Source organism: Pelodiscus sinensis, chromosome 4 (assembly GCF_049634645.1).
Source record: "Pelodiscus sinensis isolate JC-2024 chromosome 4, ASM4963464v1, whole genome shotgun sequence".
NCBI lineage: Eukaryota > Metazoa > Chordata > Testudines > Trionychidae > Pelodiscus > Pelodiscus sinensis.
In genome coordinates this window covers 31,519,554-31,546,904 of record NC_134714.1, presented here as the reverse complement: position 1 = coordinate 31,546,904, position 27,351 = coordinate 31,519,554, and the positions used below count along the sequence as shown (strand labels likewise).

General features: G+C 44.6%; 1 protein-coding gene across 6 annotated transcripts in view; it reads right to left on the bottom strand.

Annotated features, from left to right (window-relative positions):
- Window positions 1-27,351, bottom strand: part of CCDC88C (coiled-coil domain containing 88C) — a 147,288-nt gene that overhangs the window by 48,184 nt on the left and 71,753 nt on the right. For all 6 annotated transcript variants that reach the window (XM_075926709.1, XM_075926710.1, XM_075926711.1 and 3 more), the window contains 7 exons: window positions 26,961-27,044; window positions 25,296-25,436; window positions 24,304-24,488; window positions 23,445-23,526; window positions 22,866-23,024; window positions 12,142-12,288; window positions 9,771-9,915 (listed from right to left, as the gene is read on the bottom strand). In XM_075926709.1, coding sequence (XP_075782824.1) covers window positions 9,771-9,915; window positions 12,142-12,288; window positions 22,866-23,024; window positions 23,445-23,526; window positions 24,304-24,488; window positions 25,296-25,436; window positions 26,961-27,044 — 943 coding nt within the window. The remainder of the gene's footprint in view (window positions 1-9,770; window positions 9,916-12,141; window positions 12,289-22,865; window positions 23,025-23,444; window positions 23,527-24,303; window positions 24,489-25,295; window positions 25,437-26,960; window positions 27,045-27,351) is intronic.

Below are 27,351 nucleotides of genomic sequence, written 5' to 3'. Positions count from 1 at the left end.
AAGTAGCTTTATTTTCATAGTCTTATATCTAAGAGTCAAGTTAGCTATTAAGTTGAATGGTTAAACTAAAAAAAATTGGTTGGGATAGAATTTTGCTGAGATAGAAGTTATAAAAAAATTAACATCTGAAACTAGGAAAAAAGCCATTTTCAATCTTTTATACCATGAAGTTACAGCTGTCAGTTAAAACTTTTACATCAATTAACCACAGAAATTGCTCATGTGGATGAGTACCAATGCTCTGGTTTACCCAGCTGGTTCTGCAGGCACCCACTAAAGCAGGGTGTATATTTTAAGGCTGGATACACATTCACTAAGGGTACGTCTAGACTACATGCCTCTGTCGCCAGAGGCATGTAGATTAGGCTACCAGACATAGGAAAATGAAGCGGCGATTTAAATAATCGCTGCTTCATTTAAATGTACATGGCTGCTGCGCTGAGCCGACAAACAGCTGATTAGCTGTTTGTCGGCTCAGCGCAGCAGCCATGTACATTTAAATGAAGCAGCGATTATTTAAATCGCCGCTTCATTTTCCTATGTCTGGTAGCCTAATCTACATGCCTCTGGCGACAGAGGCATGTAGTCTAGACGTACCCTAAGAATCAATCACAAAGAAGTCTCTATGGATGAAAAGGTTACTCACCTTGTGCAGTAACTTCTGTTCTTCGAGATGTGTGTCCCCGTGGGTGCTCCACTACAGGTGTCGGGCTCGTCCCGGCGCCGCAAACCGGAAACTTCTTCGTAGCAGTAGCCCCCTCCGGAGGACCGCGCGTGCGCAGTGTGTCCCGCGGCGTTCGCGCCTTTTCTGCGTCGCGCGGTCCGACCCGCCAGTTCCTCCTAGCCGGAACATCTGCAAGATACAAGAGAGATCTCCGAAGCAGGGAGGAGGGCGGGTCGTGGAGCACCCACGGGGACACACATCTCGAAGAACAGAAGTTACTGCACAAGGTGAGTAACCTTTTCTTCTTCTTCGAGTGATGTCCCCGTGGGTGCTCCACTACAGGTGAGTATGAAGCAGTCACCCTCGCACTGATTGTGCTTCGGATTTACTTGTGCACGGACGAAAGGACTGCTTGAGCGACTGCTGTGTCAGCGACCTTGAGACGGTCAAGGGCATAGTGTCTAGCGAAGGTGGATGCGGACGACCATGTCGCTGCCCTGCATATGTCTGTAAGAGATACATTTTTCATAAAAGCCGTGGAGGCAGCCATACTTCTGGTTGAATGCGCTGTTAGCGAACAGGGCAGAGATTTCCCCCTGAGAGTGTAGCAACGGGTGATGCAGTTAACTATATGTTTGGAAATACGTTGGGACGACAGCTGATGACCTTTAGAGCGATCAGCGAGTGATAATAGCAAACGCGGAGACTTCCGGAATGGACGTGTTCTGTCAAGGTAAAATGCCAATGCCCTTCTAATGTCCAGAGTGTGCCAGCGGGCTTCCTCCGGTGTAGCATGCGGTTTGGGGTAGAAAGTAGGGAAGATTATAGGTTCATTGACATGAAAGGACGAGTTGACTTTTGGCAAGAAGGATGGGTGACATCTCAGTGAGACTCCCTGCTGAGTGAACATCGTGTATGGCGGGTCCGCTGAGAGTGCTGCAAGCTCTGAAACTCGCCGAGCTGAGGCTATTGCCAGGAGAAAGGTAACCTTTATCGTGAGAATTTGTAACTCACAAGTCGCAAGTGGTTCAAATGGTGGGCGGGTAAGGGTGTCCAGTACAAGGCCAAGGTCCCATGGCTGCGGGATAGGCTTGTGTGGTGGACAAATATTGGAAATTCCCTTGAGAAATTTCTTCGTAAGTGGATGAGAGAAAACGGAAAAGCTCTCTATGGGAGCGTGAAAAGCCGAAATAGCTGCCAAGTGTACTTTTAGCGAAGCAGCGGCCAATCCTTGGGAGTGTAAATGCAGGACGTAGTCCAGAATACGCTGGATCTGCACATTTAGGGGGTTAATGGCTTGTGGCCGGCACCAGGCTGAGAAACGACGCCACTTATAGATGTACGATCGTTGGGTGCTGTGTCGTCTGCTTTGCACGAGTACATCCATGACTGCTTGGGAGCAGGTTAACTCTAGGCCCTGGAGCCAGTTAGGAGCCAAGCTGTCAGGTGCAAGCGGTCGACATCCGGGTGGAGAAAGTTGCCGTTTTGTTGTGAGATCAAGTTGTTGATCCTTGGAAGACGTTGAGGTCTGGACACCGACATCTGCATGAGTTGCGTGAGCCAAGTCTGGCGCGGCCAGAAGGGAGCCACGAGGATTACTGTCGCCGAGTCTGATAGTATTTTCTGTATTACCCGCGGTATCAGCGGGATTGGGGGAAAAGCGTAGAGGAGATGGTACGCTCCCCAATTGAGAAGGAAGGCATCCCCCAAGGATTGGTTGTCTATCCCCGCTCTCGAACAGTAAGAGCGGCACTTCCTGTTGTCGCGAGTGGCAAAGAGGTCGATCTCTGGGTAACCCCATGCCCGAAACAGATCGAGGGCTACAGAGTGAAGGAGCTCCCATTCGTGTTGGGAGTGGAATGATCTGCTGAGCGTGTCCGCAATTATATTGGTTTTGCCGGGGAGATAGGAAGCTACGAGCGCGATCCTGTGGCGGATCGCCCAGTTCCACAGGCGCACTGCTTCCGCACACAAAGTCCTGGACCGGGCCCCGCCTTGCCGGTTGATGTAGTAAACCGTGCATATGTTGTCGGTAAGGACTTGTATGGTGGTCCCCTGTATATGTTGGACAAAGTGGCGGCATGCGTTGAAGACTGCCCTGAGCTCCAGGAAGTTTATATGGAGTAGGGATTCCTGATGGGACCACAGTCCCTGAATCCGGTAGTGCAACATGTGCGCCCCCCAGCCTATTAGCGACGCGTCCGTGGTCAATTGAATGGATGGGGGCTGGATCCGGAATGGAACGCCTGCTAGAGTATTGGCAGGTAGAGTCCACCAAACGAGCGATTTCCTGACTCGGGCAGGGATGGTTATGAAAGTGTTGATATTGGTAATGCCCGGTTTGTAGGCTATGAGGAGCCAATGTTGCAGACATCGCATGCGGAGGCGAGCATGGGCTATGACGTATGTGGTAGAGGCCATGTGGCCCAATAGTTTCAGGCAGGTAAGGTAAGAGACCTTCGGGGCTGTGAGCAAGACGTTCGATAGGTCTCGAATGGTGTCGGCTCTGTCCGTAGGCAGATACGCCATAGCAGTGGTAGAGTCTAGTCTGGCCCCAATGAACACGATGGACTGGGCCGGAGTTAGAGTAGATTTTGGCAGATTGATAATTAGGCCAAGGGTCTCGAAGATGCCTTTTGTAGTGGCAACTGCCATCTCGGCTTGTTCTCTCGAAGGTGCTGAGAGGAGGTAGTCGTCGAGATAAGGGAAGATGGTGATCCCCGCTCGACGGAGGTATGCCGCTATGACTGCCATGGTCTTTGAAAATACTCTCGGAGCTGCGGATAGGCCGAAGGGAAGTACCGCATATTGGTAGTGGTCGTCTCCGACGGTGAATCGCAGAAACCTCCTGTGAGCTGGATGGATAGGAATGTGGAAGTATGCGTCCTGCAGGTCGAGAGACGCGAACCAATCCCCCTTTTGTAGTGTTGGAATGATGGAACCCAGAGTAACCATCTTGAATCTGTATCTTCGCAGGTAGCGGTTGAGACCGCGAAGGTCTAGTATCGGCCTCCATCCCCCCGACTTTTTCTCTGTGAGGAAGTATCGGGAATAGAACCCCCTGCGATGGAATTCGGGAGGAACTATTTCCACTGCACCTATGGTAAGTAGGTGTACTACTTCCTGTCGTAACAGATTTTCGTGGGAGGGGTCCCTGAAAAGGGGTGGGGAGGGAGGGTTGGTGGGAGGCAAGGTGGAGAACGGAATGGTGAGTCCTGAGGTTACAATCTCCCTGACCCAGCGGTCTGTGGTGATGGCAAACCAACGAAGGGAGTATGGATACAGACGGCGGTTGAAGAGTTTGGTTACTCTCGCGTTGGGTTCTAGCTGAGGGATGGCTCGCAGACTCTCGATCAGTATGTCAAACTTGCTGTCTAGATTGTTGCTGGTTGTTGGCCTTGTTAGGTTGCTGGCGGCGACGTTGGGGGCGCTGCCTCTGTCTATGCTGGTCGTATGGCCTAAATCGTTGGTTGGTATAGTAGGAAGCCGAAGAAGGAGGCGGCCTCTGCCTGTTATATGGCCAGGCTCTCCTGCGCCTGAAGGGCGGGGTGTACATCCCTAGAGTTCTTAACGTATTTCTAGAGTCTTTTCCTGAGTGAAACACTTGGTCTGTGTTTTGAGCGAACAGGGATGCTCGGTCAAATGGGAGGTCCTCCACCTTAGGGTGTAGATCCTTTGGCACGGAAGCCAGGTGGAGCCAAGAGTCTCGTCGCATGACGATGGACGTCGCGGTAGTGCGGGAGGCCGAGTCCGCGATATCGAGGGATATCTGGAGCGCATTACGGGCCACTGTGTACCCCTCTTGTACTATGGCCTTCAGTACCTCCCTTTGGGAATGTGGGAGATGCTGTATGAGCGGCACTAACTTCGAATAGTTGTCGAAGTCGTGGTTGGCAAGATGGGCAGAGTAGTTTGCCATCCTCAATGTGGCCGTAGCAGATGAATAGACCTTTCTGCCTAGCAAATCCAAGCGTTTGGCCTCTTTGTCCGCGATAGAATTTCTCGCCTGCGCGGATCTCGCCTTTTGCTGTGCTGCGTCAACCACGATAGAGTTCGGAACAGGATGGGTAAAGAGAAACTCTGCATCCTTGGCGTCGATAAAATATTTCCTGTCCGTGCGTTTGTTGGTAGGAGGCATAGACGCCGGAGTTTGCCAGATGTCATTGGCTACCTCCAATATCGCGGCATCGAAAGGAAGAGCTAGCTTGGATTTACTAGAATGTTGTAAATTTCTGAGCAGCGGATGGTGTTTTGGAGGCGCCCCCGAGGTGCGTAAGTTTTGTGAATCCGCTACCCGTGTAAAAAGCTCATGGAACTGCTTATAATCATCTGCTAGAGGGGGTTCGTCGTTAAACACCGCATCATCAGGAGAAGAGGAAGCGACATCTGTCGGGGAGGCCACTGACTGGTGTTCCGCCACTGGTGACTGAGTGGTATCGTCCTGTGGGACCGAAGTCGTGGACGCATCTCCCGTAGGCGCTGGTGGGCGTTGAGCCGGTGGAATAGAGCCTTGGGTCGTTGGCGAATATATTTGCTGTCGGCTCGGAGACAAGGGTGAGCGCCTCGATATTGATCGTGAACGCTCCGAATGCGGTGAGCGGTGACGAGACGCACGATGAGAGTATTGTGGAGAATAGGACAGAGTGCTCCTATGACGATAATAGCGGGAGCGGGTAGGTGATCGAGGGGAACGAGAACGGTACGAGTAACGGTACGGCGATCTGGAGTAGTATGATCGGTGATAGTGAGGCGGTGTGATGGACCTTCTCGGGGATCTATAGTAGCGGCGTGCAGGAGAGTACTCGTGATAGTGGCTCCGCCGTCTTTGAGGTGAAATCGAAGGTCCAGGCGAGAAGGCTGCCCTGTCCGAACCTGGAGAAGGGGTACGAGGGTGGTGTGTTTTCCTCTGTGCCTTCGTCGGTACCGCTCTAGAAGTATGGGGGACCGGGCTATCTGGGATCGAGATAAGTGAGGCCCCATCAGAGATTTCCCCTGGAAGGCATGGTGATTGAGGCGCAGGAGGCGAGGAAGGCGGAAGCACTTCTTGTCCCGACACCTGAGGGTGTAAGGTCGTCGGATCCGGTGCCGAAACGGGAGACTGAGACGGCTGCTCCACTTCCAGCGATCGGTCGGTGCGGTGCGGTGCCGACGCGCCCTGAGGATGAGGAGTGGCTGCGTCGCTAGGCTTTGGATGGGATCTGGGTGCCGAGTGTTTCCTCGGTGCCGTGTCCGGTGCCTTAGGTTGTTGCGGCTTAGGCTTCGGTGCCTGTTTAGGCTTCGGTGCCGGGCCGGCCACCGGTGCCGTCTTAGTCGGGGCACGGTCATGCGCCGACGGTGCCGATTGCCTCGGTGCCGAGGACCGCACCGAATCCGGCTGCGGTGCCGCTCGGAGGCTCGGTGCCGCTGATGATGGTGCCGACTCCGGACGGGTTGGCGGGGCCGATGCCACAGAGAGTACAGGGCTCGGCGCCGATGTGCTACGGGCTTTGGAAGGCTTTTCCATCGCCTGTGGGTGGCCCGACGCGGCTCTCGAGTCTGCCGCACTTAGGCTCCTGGACGAAGCGGAGGCCTTTTCTTTGGTCTTGTGCGTACCCTCGGTCTCTCGCTCTGTTGACGTCGGCGGCTGAAGAGCCTTGTTGAAGAGGAGCATTTTAAGGCGCATCTCTCTGTCACGCCTCGTGCGCGCCGTTAGCTTGGCGCAATGGCCACACTTCTGAGGGATATGGCCCTCCCCTAGACAGCGAATGCAGCGGGAGTGGCCATCCGACACCGGCATAGCCTCGCCGCATGATGCGCACTTCTTGAACCCGGGAGAACCGGGCATGGTTCGCTGAGCGGGTGTAACCCCCGGGATTAAAACAGGGGGTTGAAGTAACAGGGGTGTTTTTTTTTTTTTTTTTTTTTTTTTAAACAATTAACCAATCTAACTAACTAACGATATAACACTGACTAACACTACGTTGGGAAGGGGCTAACTGGGAAACAACTGAACATATATCTGATTTTTTTAACTAAACGATTCCTCCTCAGGAGAGGAGCGTGTTCCAGATCCGTCTGCGGCCGTGGACGGTTAGGAGGAACTGGCGGGTCGGACCGCGCGACGCAGAAAAGGCGCGAACGCCGCGGGACACACTGCGCACGCGCGGTCCTCCGGAGGGGGCTACTGCTACGAAGAAGTTTCCGGTTTGCGGCGCCGGGACGAGCCCGACACCTGTAGTGGAGCACCCACGGGGACATCACTCGAAGAAGAAGTAAGCTTTGCCACTGACTTCTAAAGAGCCAGGATTCACTCCAGGTGGTAAGAGTTCACAAGTTTTATCACATTTAATCTGACTTTTCCCAATATCAATGTCTCTATTGCAAATTTACCTTTTCACAATGTTTGATTTTAGTAACAGGACTGGAGTAACTAAAAATCCACTTCCTGTTTCAAATGTAACAAATCTATTGTCTGCATACAAATCATATGTTAAATATGAAAGTGACATTAACTCTTGGTTCAAGTTTTAGGTAAAAACACTCAACCCTATAGGGGGAAAGAAAAAATTCAGTGCTGCTACCACCCCTGAAACAGCACTTCCAACTGATAAACTCCTAGGAGAGTGAATGGTTTATGTTCTTATGTTAACATTCATGCTCTCTATGAGCAATAAAATAGTGAGTTTTGGTTGCATCAGTGTTTAATGCTTATACCAATTCTATTCTGAAATAAAAATTTTACCAGTGACTTCGTTGGTTTTCAAGCTTATTGCTACACAATCAGGCCTGCTGATGGGAGTGTGGGGAGGGAAGGGGGCAGTTACACTGGGACGTGGTGTTTCAAAGGGACCCAAAGCTACTGGCTGCTGCCACTGCTACTGTGGCTGAAATCATAGGTGCTCCATGTGGCTCTGAGTGCTGAAAGGTGTGGGAGGTTGGAGGGGAGGAAGGAAAGCACTGCGCTCCAGACACTGACGACTCTTGGCCCCACCTCTTTGCCTGATGCTCCGCCCCTTCCAGGGCACAAAGCCCCCCCTCCCCTCACTTTGCCCGTGGCTCTGTTGTACCCAATGATTTCTGTATCAACTGTGCTCAGTTTATAAGTTAAAAAAACATTTTTCTATGTGCTACCCTTCCAAACTCAACTTGAAATCTAAGGGTGAATCTATACAGCACCCTAAACTTGAAATAGCTTATCTTGAAATTTGGCGCAGCTACACAACACCAAAATTTTGAAATAACACTATTTTGAGCCATCCGTTATTCCTCGTGCAACAAAGTTTAATGGGATGGCAAAATAGCACACCCGTTATTTTGAAAAATATTTTGAAATAACGGGCGGCCTATATAGACACAGGGTACCTATTTCGGGATATCTCCGGTACCCCAAAATAGCCGTGCAGTGTAGACATGGACTAAGAGTCAAGCTGAGTTCTTTCCTGGTCATTCATCACCACTAAACAAAATAAAAGTTCTGAAGAACAGACTGTGCTCTCAGTTACATCTGCTCAACTCAGTTGTCCTCAGTGGTAAACTAACTGAAACTTCATAAGTGGAGATGGCTGAAAAATAGGAAACTGTTTTGGAAAAACTTTTGAAAATTTTAAGTTGTTTTCATTTCACGGGTCAAAAAACGAAATCACTTTTTGTTTATAATAAAAATTGATTTTTAGTCAGACTTTCAAACTCCCCCCCTTTTTTTGCCACCGGGTACAGTAAAATAAATGATGTCATTGACTCCTCTCCACTTTTCTTTTGCAACTCTAGAGAAATTTTTGAAAAGCTATGACTTTTGAAGAGTGACGGATTGATAGAGTTATAAAGTTTAGCATTAATTATTATTCTCCCTTTATAACTTTTCTAAAGTTGAGGAAGTTTTGAAAAGTTACAGAAAGGACAAATAAAATATAAACAAAAAATGGAAGAGAACCTAGACATCATCCATTCTAATGCATTCAATAGGAAAAAAAACAAAGAGAAAAGGAGAAAAAACCATAAATTAAACAAAACTGCAATTTGAAATGAGGTAGACAATTCTAAATTTTCCAATCTTTCATGAAAAATTGCACTGTTTTCCTAAAATGTTCCAATGTTGATGAAACCATATTTTTGATGCATTAGAAGAACCAGAATACATTTCACCCTGTTTGAACTTTACTGCATTAACTCTACAGGCAAGCAGATTAAAAAGTGATAAAAACTAATTAATCATTACTGTTAGTAGACATAGCACAGAACACACACTGCAAGTCAATCTGAGGAGTAAAGTGGTGGTGCCATTTTTACATATACTTATGACCCTAATTTTACCAAAATGTATGCTCCTACTTAGGTTTAAATAAAGTGATTTGCCTTACTAACATCAATGAACCTATTCAGAGTATAAAGCAAAGCATGCACATGAGTCTTTGAGGGATTAGGTAAATGTTCAGTAAAGACTGGATACAGAAAACTCTTGCCCATAACATTGCTATATTTCCCAGGGTTCTTTAAAATATAATTTTATATCCTAGTAATATAAACTGAATTAATTGTATAACTAGCAACCAATTATCAAGTTTATGATACAGGACACTGATTTTTGTTATGTCTTGCATGTAATTATTGAAAATGAATCACCCACTTATAAAATATCCAGCCAGTTATTTCCCCTCCCTCTCATTCATTTTTCACCATCTATTAAAAATAGTTCTCTCACAGCATAGGCTTTTTTTCTGGGACTTAAAGACAGCTGGGAGTAGAGAAGGGTCATTGACTTCTCGCAGCCACTTACTATTTACTTAAAAATACCCTATGCTGGGATCATTACCATGTAATGTACGAGGGGTTGTTTGTTTATTTTGAGGCATTATCTCAAGGGAGGTTTAAATATAAAGAAGTCATTGTTAATAGTTAAATAATGTAAGGAAATAAGCTGGAAGTTGTGGCATTGTTAGAAGCTTTTTGTTCAGCTTACATAAGAAAAAGTCAACTGTTTAAATAAGGAAATTTATTTCCCCCTATGAATTACTGAGGCTGGAGTTGAGGTTTTGCTCCTGACTAGTGTAATAACTTGTTCCCCTCCTCTTCTAGAAGGAAACCTTGTGCAAGCACAATAATTAAGAATCACCTCATGATGGCTACTTACTGTCTGCGAGGTCTGTGCTCTTTGACAGCTGTTCTAGTTCCCAGCCCAGGTGTGCAGACTCATTCATGCTCTGTTTTTGTGCTATTTCCAGTACCATATTCTCTTCCAGCAACTCTTCAATTCGCTTCTTGTCTGTGTCCCGGTCCTATGAAAAGAAGACCATACACATGGAACCTCATGCTAAGCTTATTAACTAGAGTGCCTGATCAACCTCTTCATGTTTGCTCAGTTATTACTAGGAGTGATACATGCACTGAGAGTTTAACAGACCCTCCCTGTATACAACATGTGTGTCTATATTAATATACACATCCAATATTAAGAGAGATTCCTCACAGATCCAAGATTAAAGCTACCACATAGATGGCCTAGATCCCAAATGAAACTTCTCCAAGTTCACAGTTACAAAGATCCAGGGTTTTGGTTCAGGTCCATCTCTAATTACTTATAATACTAAGTGGATGCTTTAAGATATGTCTAATAGCATCAAGACTGCATAATTTCACAACTAACTTGACACCACTTTTTGACACTATCTGGGCTTTACAATACGCTTTCTGCTCTTCCTAAAGCTGAAGACAAGCATCACAGAATCAGAGATATTTTTCCTCATTATTTGAAATGCCAAAAAGTGAAATCTTTATATCACATCATTGCCACCTTCAAAGCTTTTTAACAAAGAAACTGTAAATAAATGGAAAATGAAATCATATAAGGTACTTAAAAAACCTAACCCTATCAGGTGCTTCGTGAGAGATTGTTCAACATTTCCCACTAGAAGTCAGTTGTTTACTGCTGATTGACAAAATTAGAATTATTCTAATGAACAGATGAAAAATAGGCTCATATATGGAGAAAGCTTTCCTCTAAAGTGAGTGGGTATTGAATGGGCAAGACTTTAGAGAGTGTTCCCAGTTCTTTAACTGGAATAACAAATAGGTACCGGCTTGTTCTCCTTTTCTCTCTTACACCCTCCAGCCCCATCCCTTTCACCTTATAAGACACCTGCATCAGAATGACATTTACATGCATGATGTTTGTATTGAAATTGAGAACAACCATCTCATTTGGGACAACATATTTTGGTTGCTCCACATGTCACATCATGCTTCTTCAAGGTATCTCAGGATGAGCACCCAAAATTGTGAGCCACTTTTGAAAATCCTGAGTATCGTTTGTTTGATTAATTTACAATACAATGTATACTCTGAATTTAGCATAACACCGTGGGTCTGACCAATTCCTTTATGCCAACAAAATCTTTTTCAGGTGAGTAAAAGACCATACTTCACAAGAATTCAGAGCAATGAACCCATAACAGGAATACTAGTAATTAAAATACTGCATACAAAGTAACATTTTTTTTATGTTTAATGCAGTAATACCTGTCCAATGTTATTTACTAGGCTTTTTAGTTGTGAGTGATAAACATCTAGATTTTAAGTCTTTCATTTGTGTGCAATGAATAAGCTCTTTTTCTCTGATTTATGTAATGTTCAATACTGAGAACATTTTATTTTTTGCAGTGGTCAATGCCTTACAGAACTGCTGCAATAAATATATATTTTATATCCAGCAAGAGCTAGTTATATTTTCTAGTAAATAAGGAAAAGTTATTTACTTGTTCCTGTAAAATAAGAAATAGGGGCCACCAAATGAAACTAATGGGCACACAATGCATAGTCAATCTGTGGAACTCCTTGCCTGAGGAGGTTGTGAAGGCTAGGACTATAACAGGGTTTAAAAGAAAACTAGATAAATTCATGGAGGTTAAGTCCATAAATGGGTGTTAGCCAGTATGGGTAAGGAATGGTGTCCCTAGCCTCTGTTTGTCAGAGGGTGGAGATGGATGGTAGGAGAGAGATGGCTTGATCATTACCTGTTCGATTCACTCCCTCTGGGGCACCTGGCATTGGCCACTGTCGGCAGACAGGATACTGGGCTGGATGGACCTTTGGTCTGACCCAGTATGGCCATTCTTACGCTCTTATTGTTCTAGCAGTTGTTTATTGCAGCAGGTTTTTACATCCTATGTGTAAGAGATTTTTTTAAAACTAATACATTCTAAAATCACTAACACCAATGAGTATGGCTTCAATATTTTATTGGTGATATATGCTCATCTAACCTGAAATCATTTAAACTGTTTGCTTCTCCCAAGCAGACCACTGACGTATTGATACATTTAATTGTAATCAGAGTGTCATGCTGTTTTAAGCATAGACAATGAATGGCACTGACACAAAGTTCATATGGCTTAAAACATGGTAAAATATTGTAAATAGGATTTACTCCAATAGATTATGTAAAAGAGTATGTAACCTAGTTTAAAACCAAAATTTGTTAAAAATAACAGTTAAATAGTGTGTACCAGTTCTACATCATGAAGTTTGGATTTCAATTGCAAGTTTTCCTTCTCTAGTTCGTGCAACTTATCACCGCGAGCTCTTGCTACCGTTAACTGTTCTTCTAGCATGGCCTTTGTTTCAATTAGTATGATATTGTCTTCTCTCAATTCCTATAACACAAAAAGAAAAACAGCATATAAAAAGTTAATCTCCTAGTTTCATAATATTAGGTTTCAAACAGACAACTTTCAATATACAGTTTGAAAAAATATAGCACATCTATAACAAGGCCATTCAAATACTGGATATTTAACTATGAATAGCATTACCTCTAAAATTTCAGTTTTACATATGCAGATCCCACAAAAGCAAAGATTTACACTTCAAAATGTTCCAATATCAATGTTGGTGAAGCACTTGGGAGACAGAGTGCAAAATATAAATAGACCTAGACCTTTAGAGGTTACAGGCACATTTACATGAAAAGGTTCTTTCAGCAACTAGCCAGAAAGTTCTCTTTCCCTCTCTCTCATGTACATGGCTTTATTTCACGTAACGAAGCAGTGGTTTGCAATGACCTTAAAAAGCTGGCACAATCATTAATTGTATGAACAGTTTTAGGTCAGCGGCATTTTGGGCTCTTTTTGTAGAGCATAAACCAACTTGGATCTGCAGCTACAGCAGTCCTAGTACAACTCTAGGAACAAGACTGGTAAATTATATGCTGCTCTCCTTTTGTCTGAACCATAACAAAGTAAAAACTGCAGCAGCATCGATTTATGTACCTGTACATTACCTCCAGAAATAATGCATGTTCACAGGATAAAATCTGGCTAACGTTCCTATCCAGGCCATAACAGCTTTAAATTGTCTGATTCAAGGCCAAAAAAGAAAAAAAATAGGACTGCTTATTTTTACCTTTAAGTGCTTTTGATATCGGAAATGCAAGTCTTGCAATTGTCTCACTCACAAAGTGACAACATTTGAAAGATGGGGAAGAGCAGGGTGCTACACATCTCAGTAGACCCACTAAATCAACACTCAGTAAGCAGTGCTCCCTCTAAGCTGTGTGCTTGTGCGTCTGCTCAGGAGAGATTCACATGCCGTCCAACTGATTAGCAGAGAGCCCACTACTAGGATTTTTGTTTCTATTGGTGGTGCACATTAGCACATGCCTCAATGCACATAAAAATATTCTACATATGGCTGGAAAAAATTGGCACATGTATGGAAAAGATTAGAGGGAACATTGCTACACAGGGGAACTGCGGGAGGGGGGGAGAGTGGGGACAAACACCACAGCAATTAAACTAATATTTTTATTAAAACAAGGTTATTTTCCCTCCAACATACAGGAAAAATGGAATATGCATACATCCCTGGTTTGACAGGTTATTGCTGAACAATAACCTTCAAATTACAAAGCCTCAACTATTATTAGTGAATAAGCTGACTCACCCAGACAACAAACCTTCAAAACACATGGACTACTGAAAGGTTATCACTAATGAGTAAGGCCTGTTAGCTCACTGGACAAGAGATGCTTTCCCATTTTTAGAAGGGTACACTCAGTGGCCTGTAAGTCTGATAGCAGCTCAGTAAGACTCACTCCCAGGTCTCAGTGAGATCTGCCCATTTCAGAACATAGTTTACACAGTCTGTTATGAAAGAATGGGCTCCCCCTCACCTGCCCTAACATGAATACAAACCCAGTAGATACATAACCCTTAACCACAAATTAAACAGAAAGCTTACAAAGGATTTCACTTTATCCCAGATTTCTCATAAAGCCAATGGGAGGAGTCAGCAGTTGACAATTAATCTTCTGGTATTTCTTGGCATTCGTAGACTTTTCTGCACTGTGCAAAACACTAGCAATTAGCTACTCAGAAATAAAGAGTGTTGTGAAGATGTACTGCTATTTCTTGAAAATAGCTTTGACAGGAAAAAAAAAATTAATTTCTGCCCCACAGAAAAGAAAAATCCCTGGTTATTATTGCTACTGCTTAGAAGCAGCTCTTCTACCCACCTATTGTGTGAAGTGGCTTTTAAAGCCCCAAAACACTGAAACTGATTAATGCAAAGCTGTTGCAAAACTTTAGATTAATGTGGGTTTAGAACAATTGTACTACTAATAAAAAAATCCATGGAAAAACAATTCCGTTCACTCCTGGTTTTATAAAAGAGGAAGGATGGTCTTGTGGTTAAGGCTGGCCTGGGAATTAGGAATTCTGGGTCCTGTTTCCCAGCTGTGGTACAGACTTCCTGTGATCCCCTAGTCCCCAGGGGGACAGTGGGGATGAGTGCACTCTGTGCTTCACAGGAGACACAATGATGGTGACTGCAATAGAGATGTCTCTGAGTAAGTGAATAAATAGAAAATGTGAAACTCTGATTTTTTTAAGACCTAAATTTTGGGCCAAGTTTGACCAGAGACGATGAATATGCTAAACTGTCTGATATCAAAAGAGATGAGAGTGAGTGGACTTAAAAAAAGGCAGCCTGCTTGGTGTAAGAGAAGAACCAAAAATACTCTCATTGAAACAATGGGTCAATCAGAGTATATAACAGACTATCCTACTCAGTCTGGACTGCAGCCCTGTGAAATAAGATGGTGTTTGACCTCATAAACATGGCCTCAGAATTACCTCTGAAACTGCTTACCAAGCAGGAAATGATTATTTCAATATCTCATGAAGAGTCTAACTGTGTGCCAAGAAAAGTATACACAAAACCAGTCTCTGATTGCAAATCACACATGGTTGGGACCCACAATATTTGAGAGATGGGAGGTAGCACCCTACATGTGCTTGAGGATTGAGGGGGAGCAACACCTGACAGATGAGAACGTTTATTATGACGAAAACTGTTGGGCCAACAATATTTACTTGCACCCATTTTCTGAGGTCATCTTCATAGTGCAAACTTAATTTAAATAAACTGAAAAAACAACAAACAGTCTGTTAGTCTTTATAGACTAACAAAACATGTAGATGGTATCATGAGCTTTTGTGGGCTCGACAATTCTGGTGCAGCTCTTCGCATTTTTTCCGCTGCTGTTTCAGCTTCCTTTGTTAATATACCAGGGGTATATTATAACTAATGTCACCACAGATAACCCTCGGGTAACCCAAGAGACCTGAGAATTGGTTTGGCTATAAATCATTCTTGTATTAGATAAGAAGAATGGCTAGGAGTGTTTTCTATGGGAATGAAGGTTTGTTTTCTTTCTCTTTTCAAAACCCTTACAATGGTTTTATAGCTATGTGTTTTTTTTAATCAAAAGAACAGAAGAGTTTTCTTTTTCTTTTTTTAAGATTTACTCAGCATTGCTCAGACCTTACCTCAATTAAATTTGTTTAAAATATGCATGCTTCATTTAAATCATTGTTCTGGGGGTAGGGCTGGGGATGAGGGGTTCGGTATGCAGGCTACCCTGGAGAGAGAGGACTACTCCAGTTCTCTCCCAACGCAGCATCTTGGGGCCAGGTAAGAAGCATCTCTCCATGGCTGCTGCAGTTCCAGAGGGCTTAGCAAAGGGAGAGGTGCATGACCCCAGCTGGGGCAGATTCAGGTTCATCTGACCCCTGTGCACTCCCCAGCCAGAGTGATGAATGTAGCAAACTGTGCATTTCCCCCTAGCTCTCTGAAGAAGGGGAACAGCCAGTAATGTTCACATACAATTTGGGGGGAGAGACTTCAGCTCCCTCCACCTTATCTAAAGGGCACCTGAAGGGTGGGAGGTTCGGGGCTTGGGCAGTGTTTTGGGCAGGCCTCTAGCCAGCCCCTTTCACTTGCCTTGGTGCATTGTCTCTTTTCTGTATGGTTTTCTGGAAAGCAATCCCATTTTCAACTAACAAGCACAGGCACATCCCGTTTTCCTAGCACAATCAAACCCTTTGCTTGCTTTTAGTTATGATAAGATGAAGCTGTATACCAAATTTGGTGGTTAGCTCTTGCAGGAGGCGTTCTTGAACAAACAGACAGACAAAACTCTCACATATATATTAGATTTACATATACGACATTCCAAAATCAATTTGATGAAATTTACCTTAAAACTAACTTAAAATATCCAACAATTTTTTATCTTGCCTTTATAAACATCTCACTGAAATACGCCACAGAATTTGGTTTGCAGTCTTAACAACTTGGGACCTAATCCTGCAACCATTTATGCCTATGAGTAGACCAATCAAAATTAAATATTGGCATAAATATTTACTGGATTGGGGCCCACTCTATTTACTATTGAACTGAAACTGGAGTTTTTATACACACACTCTCTCTCTCCATATACCTGATGTTATGGAAGTCACTCCTACTGAGCTGTAATAATGTTAACAAATGCCCGAGAATAACTGAACCTTACATCCATCAAACTATATGAAAATGTAAAAGAAGTGCTTTTAAAAATGTTCACAGGAATTACTTTCCATCATCCTGTGGGGAAATTTATTGCAATTGGGGGAGGAAAGAAATGCAAGTAAGACTCCCTGGCCTCTGAAAAGAATCTGATCTCCTGGAGCTGCAAGAGACTCAACGGAGAGGAATGCAGCAGCAGGGTTTTATGTTGGCAGGAACCACCTTCTCAGAAGAAGCAGCACTGCCCCTGCACATTGATAGTTATGATCTCATTAAGCCACCACAGGGGCAAGTCTATAGATTGCATTTGCATTGTGTGTTGTTAAGGTTATAATCAAATTAAAATAGCGTTTGGTAATTCTGGTCATGAAAGACACCTACAGAAAACATTCACCTGCTCAGACATGTCAGGTCTCGCTTGCAGTAAAGCTTGCTCCTTTGGCACTTGTTCTAAGGCAGCTTCTAAAATCTCCCTCTTGCTATTAGAGACTTGGAGCCTGTGGTTTAAGGAACTATTCAAAGTCTCATTCCAATTTCTCCACTTGTACATCATGTGAATTGTCACACATGGTTTGCCCCCCACATGGCACTTTCATGACTACTGCCTGGAGATGCCATTCTTTAGAGGCAAGCTTTCATGACTGTACTTCAAGGACCTGAACTAGAAGCTTATAAAGTGCCCATCATATGTTTTTTCACTGAAATGCATGCAGTTAAAGGACCCTCATATGTCCGTTCAATTACTGACTTTGCAGTGTGTTTTCACATTATAATAATGTCCCAGAGTTCTTATTTTACTACAAAATCATGGCCTGCTTTATTCATCTGTATTTTGATTACTCCATCAATGTGAAGTTTGCTTGAGACTCTCAGACACTAAGGGTATGTCTACACTGGCCCCCTAGTTCAAACTAGGGAGGCTAACGTAGGCATTCGAACTTGCAAATGAAGCCCGGGATTTAAATATCCGGGCTTTATTTGCATGTTCCCTTTATTTGCATGTACTCCTCCTGGAATGAGGTGTAACAGATAATTCGAACTCAGGACTTGGTTCGAATTACTGTTTAACTGCCACATGTAGCCACGGGCAGTTAGTCCAGACTAGTGGCATTTAAAAATGGCGGTTGGCTGGGAACATGCAAATAAAGCCCAGATATTTAAAGCCCGGGCTTCATTTGCAAGTTCGAATGCCTACATTAGCCTCCCTAGTTTGAACTAGGGGGCTAGTGTAGACATACCCTAAGCGCTTAGGAAGCTACTTGTACCAATAAGTGTCAGGAGAGCGGGGTGGGTCACCTTTATGCTTTACTAGCATCTCTCATCCTCAAGTAAGAGATTAGAACAAGCTCCCTGTTCCAACACTGCAAGTGGTTCTGAGGAAACTGTAAATCCAGCTATTTTTCTAGGGGATGACAGGAATGTGAGCAGACACAGGTCTGATTCATTACACCTCTCTTTAAAGGACAGGCAGAGAAAATGGAAGAGAAACTGAGAGATAACACTGGCTGAATTCTGGCCTTATTACAGCCCCTTCACATTGGCACAGCAACAAAACAGGGCCAGAATCTCTCCTGGAGAATTCCCTGAATGCAAGAGCAGCACAAAGCCAAAGGAGACAAACTGATGCTGCCCTTGTACAGAGCACCCACTCTAGGAATTTGCTGGCATGGATAGGAAAAGGGAATGGCCAGAATGCAAAATACTGGCAATTTTATAATGTGAAGAGTCCAAAGGAAGCTGGGGAAGCTCCTAACTTAGGGCTTGGCAAGATGCAGCGTGGGGGCCGGATCCGACCTGCCGAACAATTTGATTCAGCTGGGGACTGCATCTAGCAGCTTTCTATTTACATCCTGCTGCCCATGCCACTGAATTTCCAGGCAGCAGCTCAGGCAACAGTATCCTATTTAAATGGCTTGTGGCTCACAGTCGTGGCACTACCTTGGCAGGGACTGGAGCCACAATTCCTTTAAATTGCTGGAGTAACCCTGGGAGGCTGCCAGGCAACAAGGTAGCTGCGGGGCTGGATGCCACAAGCCCTTTGCTATTTTTAATTCAAAGCCTCTGGCCCCAGACAAGAGTGAGTTGAAGCTAGTCCTCAGCCCGGTCCCTTCTGTGCAGGTCCCAGCCCTTCATAGAATCATAGAATGCTAGAACTGGAAGGGACCTTGAGAGATCAAGACCAGTCCCCTGCCCTCACGGGCACTGTCTAGGTCCGTGGTCACCAACCAGTAGATCGCGATCTACCAGTAGATCTCATGGGCTCTAAGAGTAGCTCTTGAGCCCTCTCTGAACTACGCGTCTACGCAGTACATTTACATTAGATTTCCTCATTTGAGGAGCAGCTACTCACTGAGCAACAACACAGGTGAGTAGCTGTGAGGAATGGTGGGAGCTGGGAGGTCCGGAGGGCTGAAACACCCCAGCAAGCTGACTGGCTTTCAGCTGAAAGAATCTGCTCCACGCTCCAGCTGATCGACAGCTTCTCCTCTGCGCCTGCCCATGCGGAGCTTGGTGCACCCTGGCTGAACGCCATGGCCAGCTGGCCGGGCAGCCACTTCTCTTCCCTCCAACCTGGCTGCCTTGTGCTCAGCCCAGGGAGGCTGCGTCTAGCTCCAGCTGTGCTGGAGCAAGCTTCCCAGGCTGAGCACAGGACCACAGATGCCCATCTGATGGACTGTATACGACTAGCAATCTCAGACTACAACCCAGACTTCAAGACACTGGCAGATACTGTTCAGTCACAGGTGTCACACTGAGACTTTGTTATTGGAAGAAAAAATATATAATTATCAATACTTAATTTTAGATTTACAAAATAGAGAAAAAATGTATAAATGTAAATGCTTCATTTGACATTTAAACAGCATGAATTAAAAATAGACCATTTATTTCATAACTATAAGCATATGATTTTAATTTTATATATTGCATAATTTAAAAATGAACTGTTTAACAGCGTGTATAAGGGCTGGAGATAGCAAGTGATGGACAGGAGAATAGAGAGCGCGGGGCTTCAATGAAGGGGCGGGGCTTCAAAGAAGGGGCGGGGTGGTAGATCTTTGCCTGTTCTGAGACTTAAAAAGTGATCTTGGGTGTAAAAATGTTGGAGACCACTGGTCTAGGTCATCCTTGATAGATATCTATCCAAACTGCTCTTAAATTTCTCCAGTGATAGAGATAACCACAACCTCCCTAGGCAATTTATTCCAGTGTTGAACCACCTTGACAGTTAGGAAGTTTTTCCTAATGTCCAGCCTAAACCTCCCTTGCTGCAGTTTAAGCCCATTGCTCCTTGTCCCATCCTCAGAGGCCAAGAAGAACAATTTTTCTCCCTCCTTCTTGTGACACCCTTTTAGATACTTCAAAAATGCTATCATGCTTCTGTGGGGCAAAGCTGGCCCATGACCAAGTACCACAATTCATTAGGTGGGCCCCTGTGAAAATTATTGCCCATCCCTGCCCTAATATATGCCACAGGACATATCGAGCCCTAGAGCAAACAGAATTAGAAAGGTGCCATGAAGGTGTAAAGTGATCTTTGCTCCATCCACCCCCATGTACCCATATGGATGGATGCTTTTAGAGATGCAGCACAAAATCTCACCTATGATGCCCAACCTCGACATCCAAGACAGAAGAAACAGAGGTGGAAGACTGAATGAGGGGTGGAAGAATGGAGAAAAGGAGAGCTCCATAAATTTTACATTAGAGATCATCAAGATAACTTAGCACATAGGAGACATAAGTTGTTAGTTTGAGGATTTTGCTAGCTATAGTTCTAGCCATAGCACTGAGAACCCAAGAACAGTACAATGGAATGGCTGCCCTTTTGCTCTTAGATGAGGAGGAAGCACTAACCTCTACCATGCTACCAGAACCAACTCCACTCTGCATATTTTGGGCAGCAGGAACAGACAAGTACAGTGGCTCAAGAACCCGCCCTGCTACTTAAGATGCACGGTAGGGTTAGCTCACAATGGATTTGCCAGTTTGGGGGAACATGAGAGACAATTTACAGTAACATCCAGACTCTCTCAGGTAAACTGTGAATTGCTGACACAGAGGAGCCTGCCTCAGTTTGCAACTTACACATTTATTACCCAGCAGCTTAGTGGCTCTATTTATAAGATACAGCAGACAGCTGGCCCTCCAGGCTGGCAAAGAAAAACAAGGCAAGATTGGAAGTCCATAAAGAACTGGCATGTTTTTAGCAGGGAGTGCTATGGGCATATGTTATGGTAACACTCCATTATCTCAAAGCCAGAGGCTCTGCCTATTTCCAGTTTGGGCCTAACCTTTAAATCAGTTGCAAAACTTCCACTGGCTTCATAGAATCATACGGTTGGAAGAGAGATCATCAAGTCCAATTCCTTGCTAAAAGCAGGACCAATCCCAACTAAGTCATCCCAGCCAGGGCTTTGTCAAGCCCGGACTTAAAGTCCTCTAGGAAAGGAGATTCCACAACCTCCCTAGGTAACTCATTCCAATACTTTACCACCCTCTTAGGGAAATAGTTTTTTTTCTAATATCCAACCTACACCTTCCCCACTCCAACTTAAATCCACTGCTCCTTGTTCTGTTCTTTGTCACCACTGAGAACAGCCTCTCTCCATCCTCTCTGGAACCTTCCTTCAGGTAGTTGAAAACTGCTATCAAATCCCACCTCCCCCGCTCTTCCTTTCCATAGAGTAAAGAAGCCCAAATCCCTCAGACTATCATCATAAGTCAGATACTTCAGCCCTCTAATATTTTTGTTGCCCACTGCTGGGCTCTCTCCAATGTGGCCACATCCTTCGTGTAATAAGGGGCCCAGAAATGGATACTGGCAGTCCCCGAGTTACGCGGATCCGACTTACGTCGGATCCACAGTTACGAACGGGGCCCGTCTCCCTGGTCTCCAGCAGACCAGGGAGAAGAAGCAAAGCGGCGGAGCACGCGGGCAGCGGACAGCCCAGACGCGTCTGGGCTGTCCGCTGCCTGCGTGCTCCACCGCTTTGCTCCCCGTCCCCCTGGTCTGCAGACCAGGGAGACGGGGAGCAAAGCAGAGCAAAGCCGCCGAGCCCGAGGGCAGCAGGACAGCCACGGCGCGTCTGGGCTGTCCCGCTGCCCCCGTGCTCTGCGGCTTTGCTCTGGACGCCTGTGGTACAGCAGCTGGAGCGCTGCCAGTTGGTCCCTTAGCTCCGCTCTGGGCGCTACTGGACCAACCCGTCAGCACCCCAGCTGCTCTGCCCCAGGCGTCCTGATTCAGCCACTGCTGGTCAGTTTCAGTAGCGGCTGAATCAGGACGCCTGGGGCAGAGCAGCTTGGGTGCTGCTGGGTTGGTCCAGTAGCGCCGAGGAGCGGCAGCGCTACTGGACCAACCCAGCAGCACCTCAGCTGCTCTGCTCCAGGCGTCCCCAAGTCAGCCGCTGCTGAAACTGACCAGTGGCTGACTACAGGAAGCCCCTGCCCCTGGCTTCCTGGAATCAGCAACTGATCAGTTTCAGCAGCAGCTGACTTGGGGATGCCTGGGGTTCTTAAGTTGAATCTGTATGTAAGTCAGAACTGGCGTCCAGATTCAGCCGCTGTTGAAACTGATCAGTTTCAGCAGCGGCTGAATCTGGACACCAGTTCCAACTTGCATACAGATTCAACTTAAGAACAAACCTACAGTCCCTATCTTGTACATAACCCAGGGACTGCCTGTATAATACTCCAGTTATGACCTCACCAGTGCCGAATAATGGGGAATAACCTCAGCTTGTCCTCTCTCTTGGTTTTAGGGGGAAAAAGAAATATGAGATTAGCTCACAGACCTAAAAAGGAAGTGAAACTATGATGGGCAGAAGCCTGAAATGGCTAAACCAGAAGAAACTGTATTACTAATAGCATGAAAATATAGATGAAGCCCTCCACTTAAGGGCAGTTTCTCTGTTGTTTATAAGGCCAGCATTTGCAGATTTTAATGCCCACAGTTTGCTATCTGAATTTACACTTACATGGAAAATGCTGGTTAAATAATCAACTCTGGGATGTATACAGCTTGAAAATGTACTGCAATGAAGTTGCAAAGATGATCCAAACTCATACTGTCAAAGAACTGGGCTGCTACAGTCAGCCACATAGTGGAGAACCAACAGATCTCTAATGAGAGAGCTTTTCGGCACTAGTCTACCCCTGCTCTCACTAATGAGAGTTTCACCACTGACACTAATGGGGAAGCAGAGTTAGGCCATTGCCGGGTGCTTCCAAAAATCCCATCTATCAGGTATTTTCTGGAACGTCAATTTTCTTCAATCTGCAGGTAGAGTCAAATGTGATTACAAATGAAGCATGAATTGGTGAACAGCACTGGGAGAAATGAGGCAGGCACCAGAAATTTTTTTTCCTGATCTTCACTTACCTCCATACGAGCTTTATAGAAATCCACATCATGCAGTTTCTCTTTACACCGGACCAATTCCATCTCAAGTCTCTCGACTCGGTTTGCTCTTTCTCTCAGTGAGTCCAGTTCATCTCTATATGCTCGGGCAGAGCGTGCATCAGCTGCCAGGTGGATGTTCTGGGGAAAATGACAAACAGAATATAATAAAATTAACCCTCTCATGCTGGTAAAACTAACAACACTGCCCCAAGTCTAGACAAGCAGAAGTGAATGGTAGGCCAACAGTGTTCCAAAGTTGCAAATGTGGGGAACTCTTCAATAAGCCACCAAACTCATTGCAGAATTGAGTTTACAACTGCCTAAAATTGGATTCTTCAGTTGTCAATGATCCACACTGTGTATGCTCCAGGCATTAGTTGGTGAACTGAGCAGATGAGACCGGCTCTCACAAGCACTGCACTGCTCTGTCACAATCAGACCTATACATAACACACTGCAGTCAGCTGGTTCCATCATTCAAATTTCATGAGAAGCATTTTTATTTCAATATTGAAAGCAAAAGTGATGCAGTGTTACAATTAGAGAAGCCCCACTTACTTCTTGTTTTATTTTCTGCAGCTCTAGCACAAGCTGTTCTGCTTCATGCTTGGTGTCCACAAGTTGCTCAGACTTTTCTTCCCTGAAAATGATTAGGGAAACTTAGTATAAAACTACTTCAAGGGTTCCTCAAACAATACTTATGGTATGTATTAACATCATGCCAAGATGCAGGAGGTATGAGTCACAGGTGTCTACAAGTGTAATCTGGACATGAGACCTCATAGATTTTCTTGGTGCTAATCCAGTCTCAAAACTACCAAGAGCTACAGATGTTTCCTTGTAGTGCCTTTTGCCAAAGGAAGTTTGGCACTGTATCTTTTTTAATGATCATTTCACCTGCCACTCCTGCTGCCACAGCTAACACAGCCATTGCCCTTTTGAATATGGTAACCAATCTTTCCCAACAATCATTGCCAAGAGAGAGGAATGTGTATGCAAGTGAGGAAGGGAAAACTCAACTGGAAGCAAGAGTCTTTGAAAACTTACAGATGGCATGAGGTCGGGAAGGAACGAAGGAAAAGGGGAAGAAAATGTGAGGGATGTGTGAAGGCAAGAAGAGGAAAAGACAGACAAATTAATGGAGGCTTGAGACTGGTGGCATGTTAAGAAGAGGGAAGATGAGAGAAGGCTAGGCCAGCTACTTTGCACACATCCTTTCATTAAACAATACAAAAACAAACAAAAATCCTAGAAGACCAAGTGCTACATGTAGATCTCTCAGAAAAGTGGGCATGTTGAAGCCAATAGGCAACCCAATGCTGCAGATTGAGACTTATTACATGTTTAAGTGACACTGTTAGCAAGGAACCTGAGATAGACATCATTTCTCTACTACACCAGGCATTTAGTGACTCACAATTCCTGTCGCACCCTTCTCAGTTTCGCTCTCATGTCTGCCAGCTCAACACCCAGGTGCTGCTTGTCTTCACTGGAGAGTTGATTGGCTAGGTTTGGTGAAGAATCTGGACTAGATGTTTTCTGAGGACTTGATGGCTGCTGAGACTGAAGATAATCTCTCTCCTGAGTGAGATCCACAATCAGCTGGAAACATAGAGTAGCAAGTGGCATTTACAAGGAATAACAATTCATTACACTTATAGCTCCTTTCATTCAAGTAACTCAAAGTACATTGTAAAGGCAGGTAATTATTAGCCTACTCTACAGATGTGGAAATTCAGGCAGAGAAGGTTCAGGTGATTTACCTTATGTCACACACTGACGGCAGAGACAGCAGTAGGAACAGAACACAATTCTGATTCCCAGTCCTAGGACAACCACTGGCATGCACTACTTCCCAGAGCTTCAGATAAGGACTTTATTTTACTTAGAGTTTTTATAAAAACTGCAGCAAATTTATAGCTTTAATTAATTCAGAGTCAGATCATGAACGGTAGGAAGAGAGGTAAGTGAAGAGATCTAGGCCAGGAAGACTAGAGGTTTCTAGCAGATATGAGAAATAAGATTAACTAATGAGTCACAGATACAGAGGAAAGATGTCACTGGTGACCTAAGCTAGAGAGAAGGCAAATACTTTTGGAGGATAGAGAAGCTGCCACAGAGAAAAATGGAGGAGAAGTATAACAGAAAAAACCTTTGAAGAAAATTCAAAAAACAGAGCATCTTGTGTTTCCTGCACACTTTTCTTTCCAAAAGGAATTCTCTGTAGCTCAAGAATATAGTTTATGAGAGCAGCAAGGAAAGATTAAACATTGCTCTAAGGGCTACAATTTTTACAGATTTAATAGAAGAGATCAAGCCTTATATGAAACACAAGGAAAAGACAATAGAAAAGCAGAGCCTATGTCGGATCCCTAAAATAAACTGTATGAGAATATCTCTCATTCATACTTCTGTGCACTCATCTCTCTCATCAATAAGCCTCTTGAGATGAAAAACCATATTCCTTGAGAGAGACTCCAGTTCTTCAGGGGCCATATCTGGGAGCTCCAGCCACTGCAAGTCAAACACATTCTCCTGGTTATGAGTCACCTGCAAAACAAGAACAAGATACACATTTACCGGTTGGACCTCTCTCAACCGGGATTCCCTTGTCTGGCAACTTCCATGGTCCAGCAACACCATGGATGTTGCTGAACCAGCCAGACCCGGTGGAGGGCCAGAGGCAGGAGGCCATGTGGGAGCTGGGAACCTAGCCAGGCTAGTTTCAGGGAGGCCAGCGGCTGGGAGCCCTGCTGCAGGAGTCCAACTGAGCCGGTTGCAGTGTGGCCAAATGCCAATGGGCTCTGGTGGGGCAGCGGTCCGCTGCAGTGGGGCCATGATCTAATATGGCATGGATTTTTTTTTTAACTGTAATTCTCTAATATTGCTTTTCTCCAAGCGATGTTGCTGAAAACTGCACTAGACTAAAAAGGTTCTTTTCAAGTCACTATGTATCCACATTTAGGACTAAGCATGTTTTTCTTTGACTACAACCGTGTTCTTTATATTCCTTAGTTTGTGAATGAAATTTCTAGTCTGTGGGAAATGCTTTTAGAAGCAGATTGTAAAATATATGAAAAAGCTATTATCAACATCTTCTAACAGGAAGTGTTCCCCATCTGCCTGTCCTACTTTTGTTTTGTTTGCCTTTGCATGAGATGAAGCCAGCACACCCTGAGAGAATGTGCATTTTATACTGAGGCCTGTCAGGCGGAGGGCATTTGAGGAAAGCTTCACCTGAACTCAGGGAAGTGGGATGACAGCTGCTGTTCGAGCAAACATTATTTTCTTTTAAAGAAGGATTTGGAATCCAGCAGACAATTGTCACCAAATTATACCATTTTAAAAAGACTAAAATAATTTTTTCACCATTGATAGTATTTTCAAAAGCAGTTAAATTTTGTGGGTGCTTAAATCCCAATTTCAAAAGTGCCTCTGGTCTTTTAATGGGAGTTAAGCTCCAAGTAACTTTTGAAATAATACTCATGCTACTAAATAACTGAAGTGCTTTTGGAAATTTTACCTGAAGCCTCTTTTGTGTAGTTTTCTAAAACTACTATCAGTCTGAGCCAGTGCTTGGCAGTTACGACATTTATGACTGCCGCTCTGAGCAGTGATGACGCCAGTTACGTTTCCACCACCTAGTAATCTTTACCCTTTAATTTGTTTGCACTTAAGAGGGTGTATCTACTTGTAAGCTAGGAAATAGTGATCCCCAGCTCACAGAGACATACCTGAGCTAGCTCTGTTCAAGCTAGCATAGTAAAAAGGCAGCATAGATGGAGTAGCAAGAGAATGTGGCTTGGGCTACCACGTACCTAATGGGTTCAGATGGGCACATATTCGGCAAATAGCTGAAGTTGCCCCCCATGCTATCCAGGATATTTTTAGCCTGGGTATGTCTATGCAAGCTGGAAACCACACCTCCAAGCCTAATATACATTTCTCTGTGTTAAACCCATTAGTGCCACTAAGAAAAGTTAAGCTGTGGTATTACAAAGCAAAATAAACAATACTATTGAACCCACAGGAGAAAGGAAAAAAGAAAGAAAGCTTTAAGTGCTGAGAACTTACTTCCTGAATGTGTGAAACAATTGCAGCTTGAGTCTCAATATCCAGTTGTTTTATTCTTTCAATAAACTCTTCCTTTCTTTCACACTGCAAACAAACAAGAAAACAAAGGCACACTTCATTTGAAAATGGGAGCATAGCTCTCTTTCTTTGTTATTTTCTTTGAACACCTCTGCACAGCTAATAGGACACTTGCGACACTAAGGCTAAGTCTAGACTGCAACGCTTTTCCGGGATACCTCTGGTATGCCGGAAACGCAATGCCGTGTCCAAGGAACGTGCCCGCTTTTCTGAAAAAAGTAGACATGCTCTTTTGCCATCCCCGTAAACCTTGTTCTATGAAGCATAAGGGATATGTTGAAAGAGAAGGTTTTTCTGAAATTTGGCACCGGGC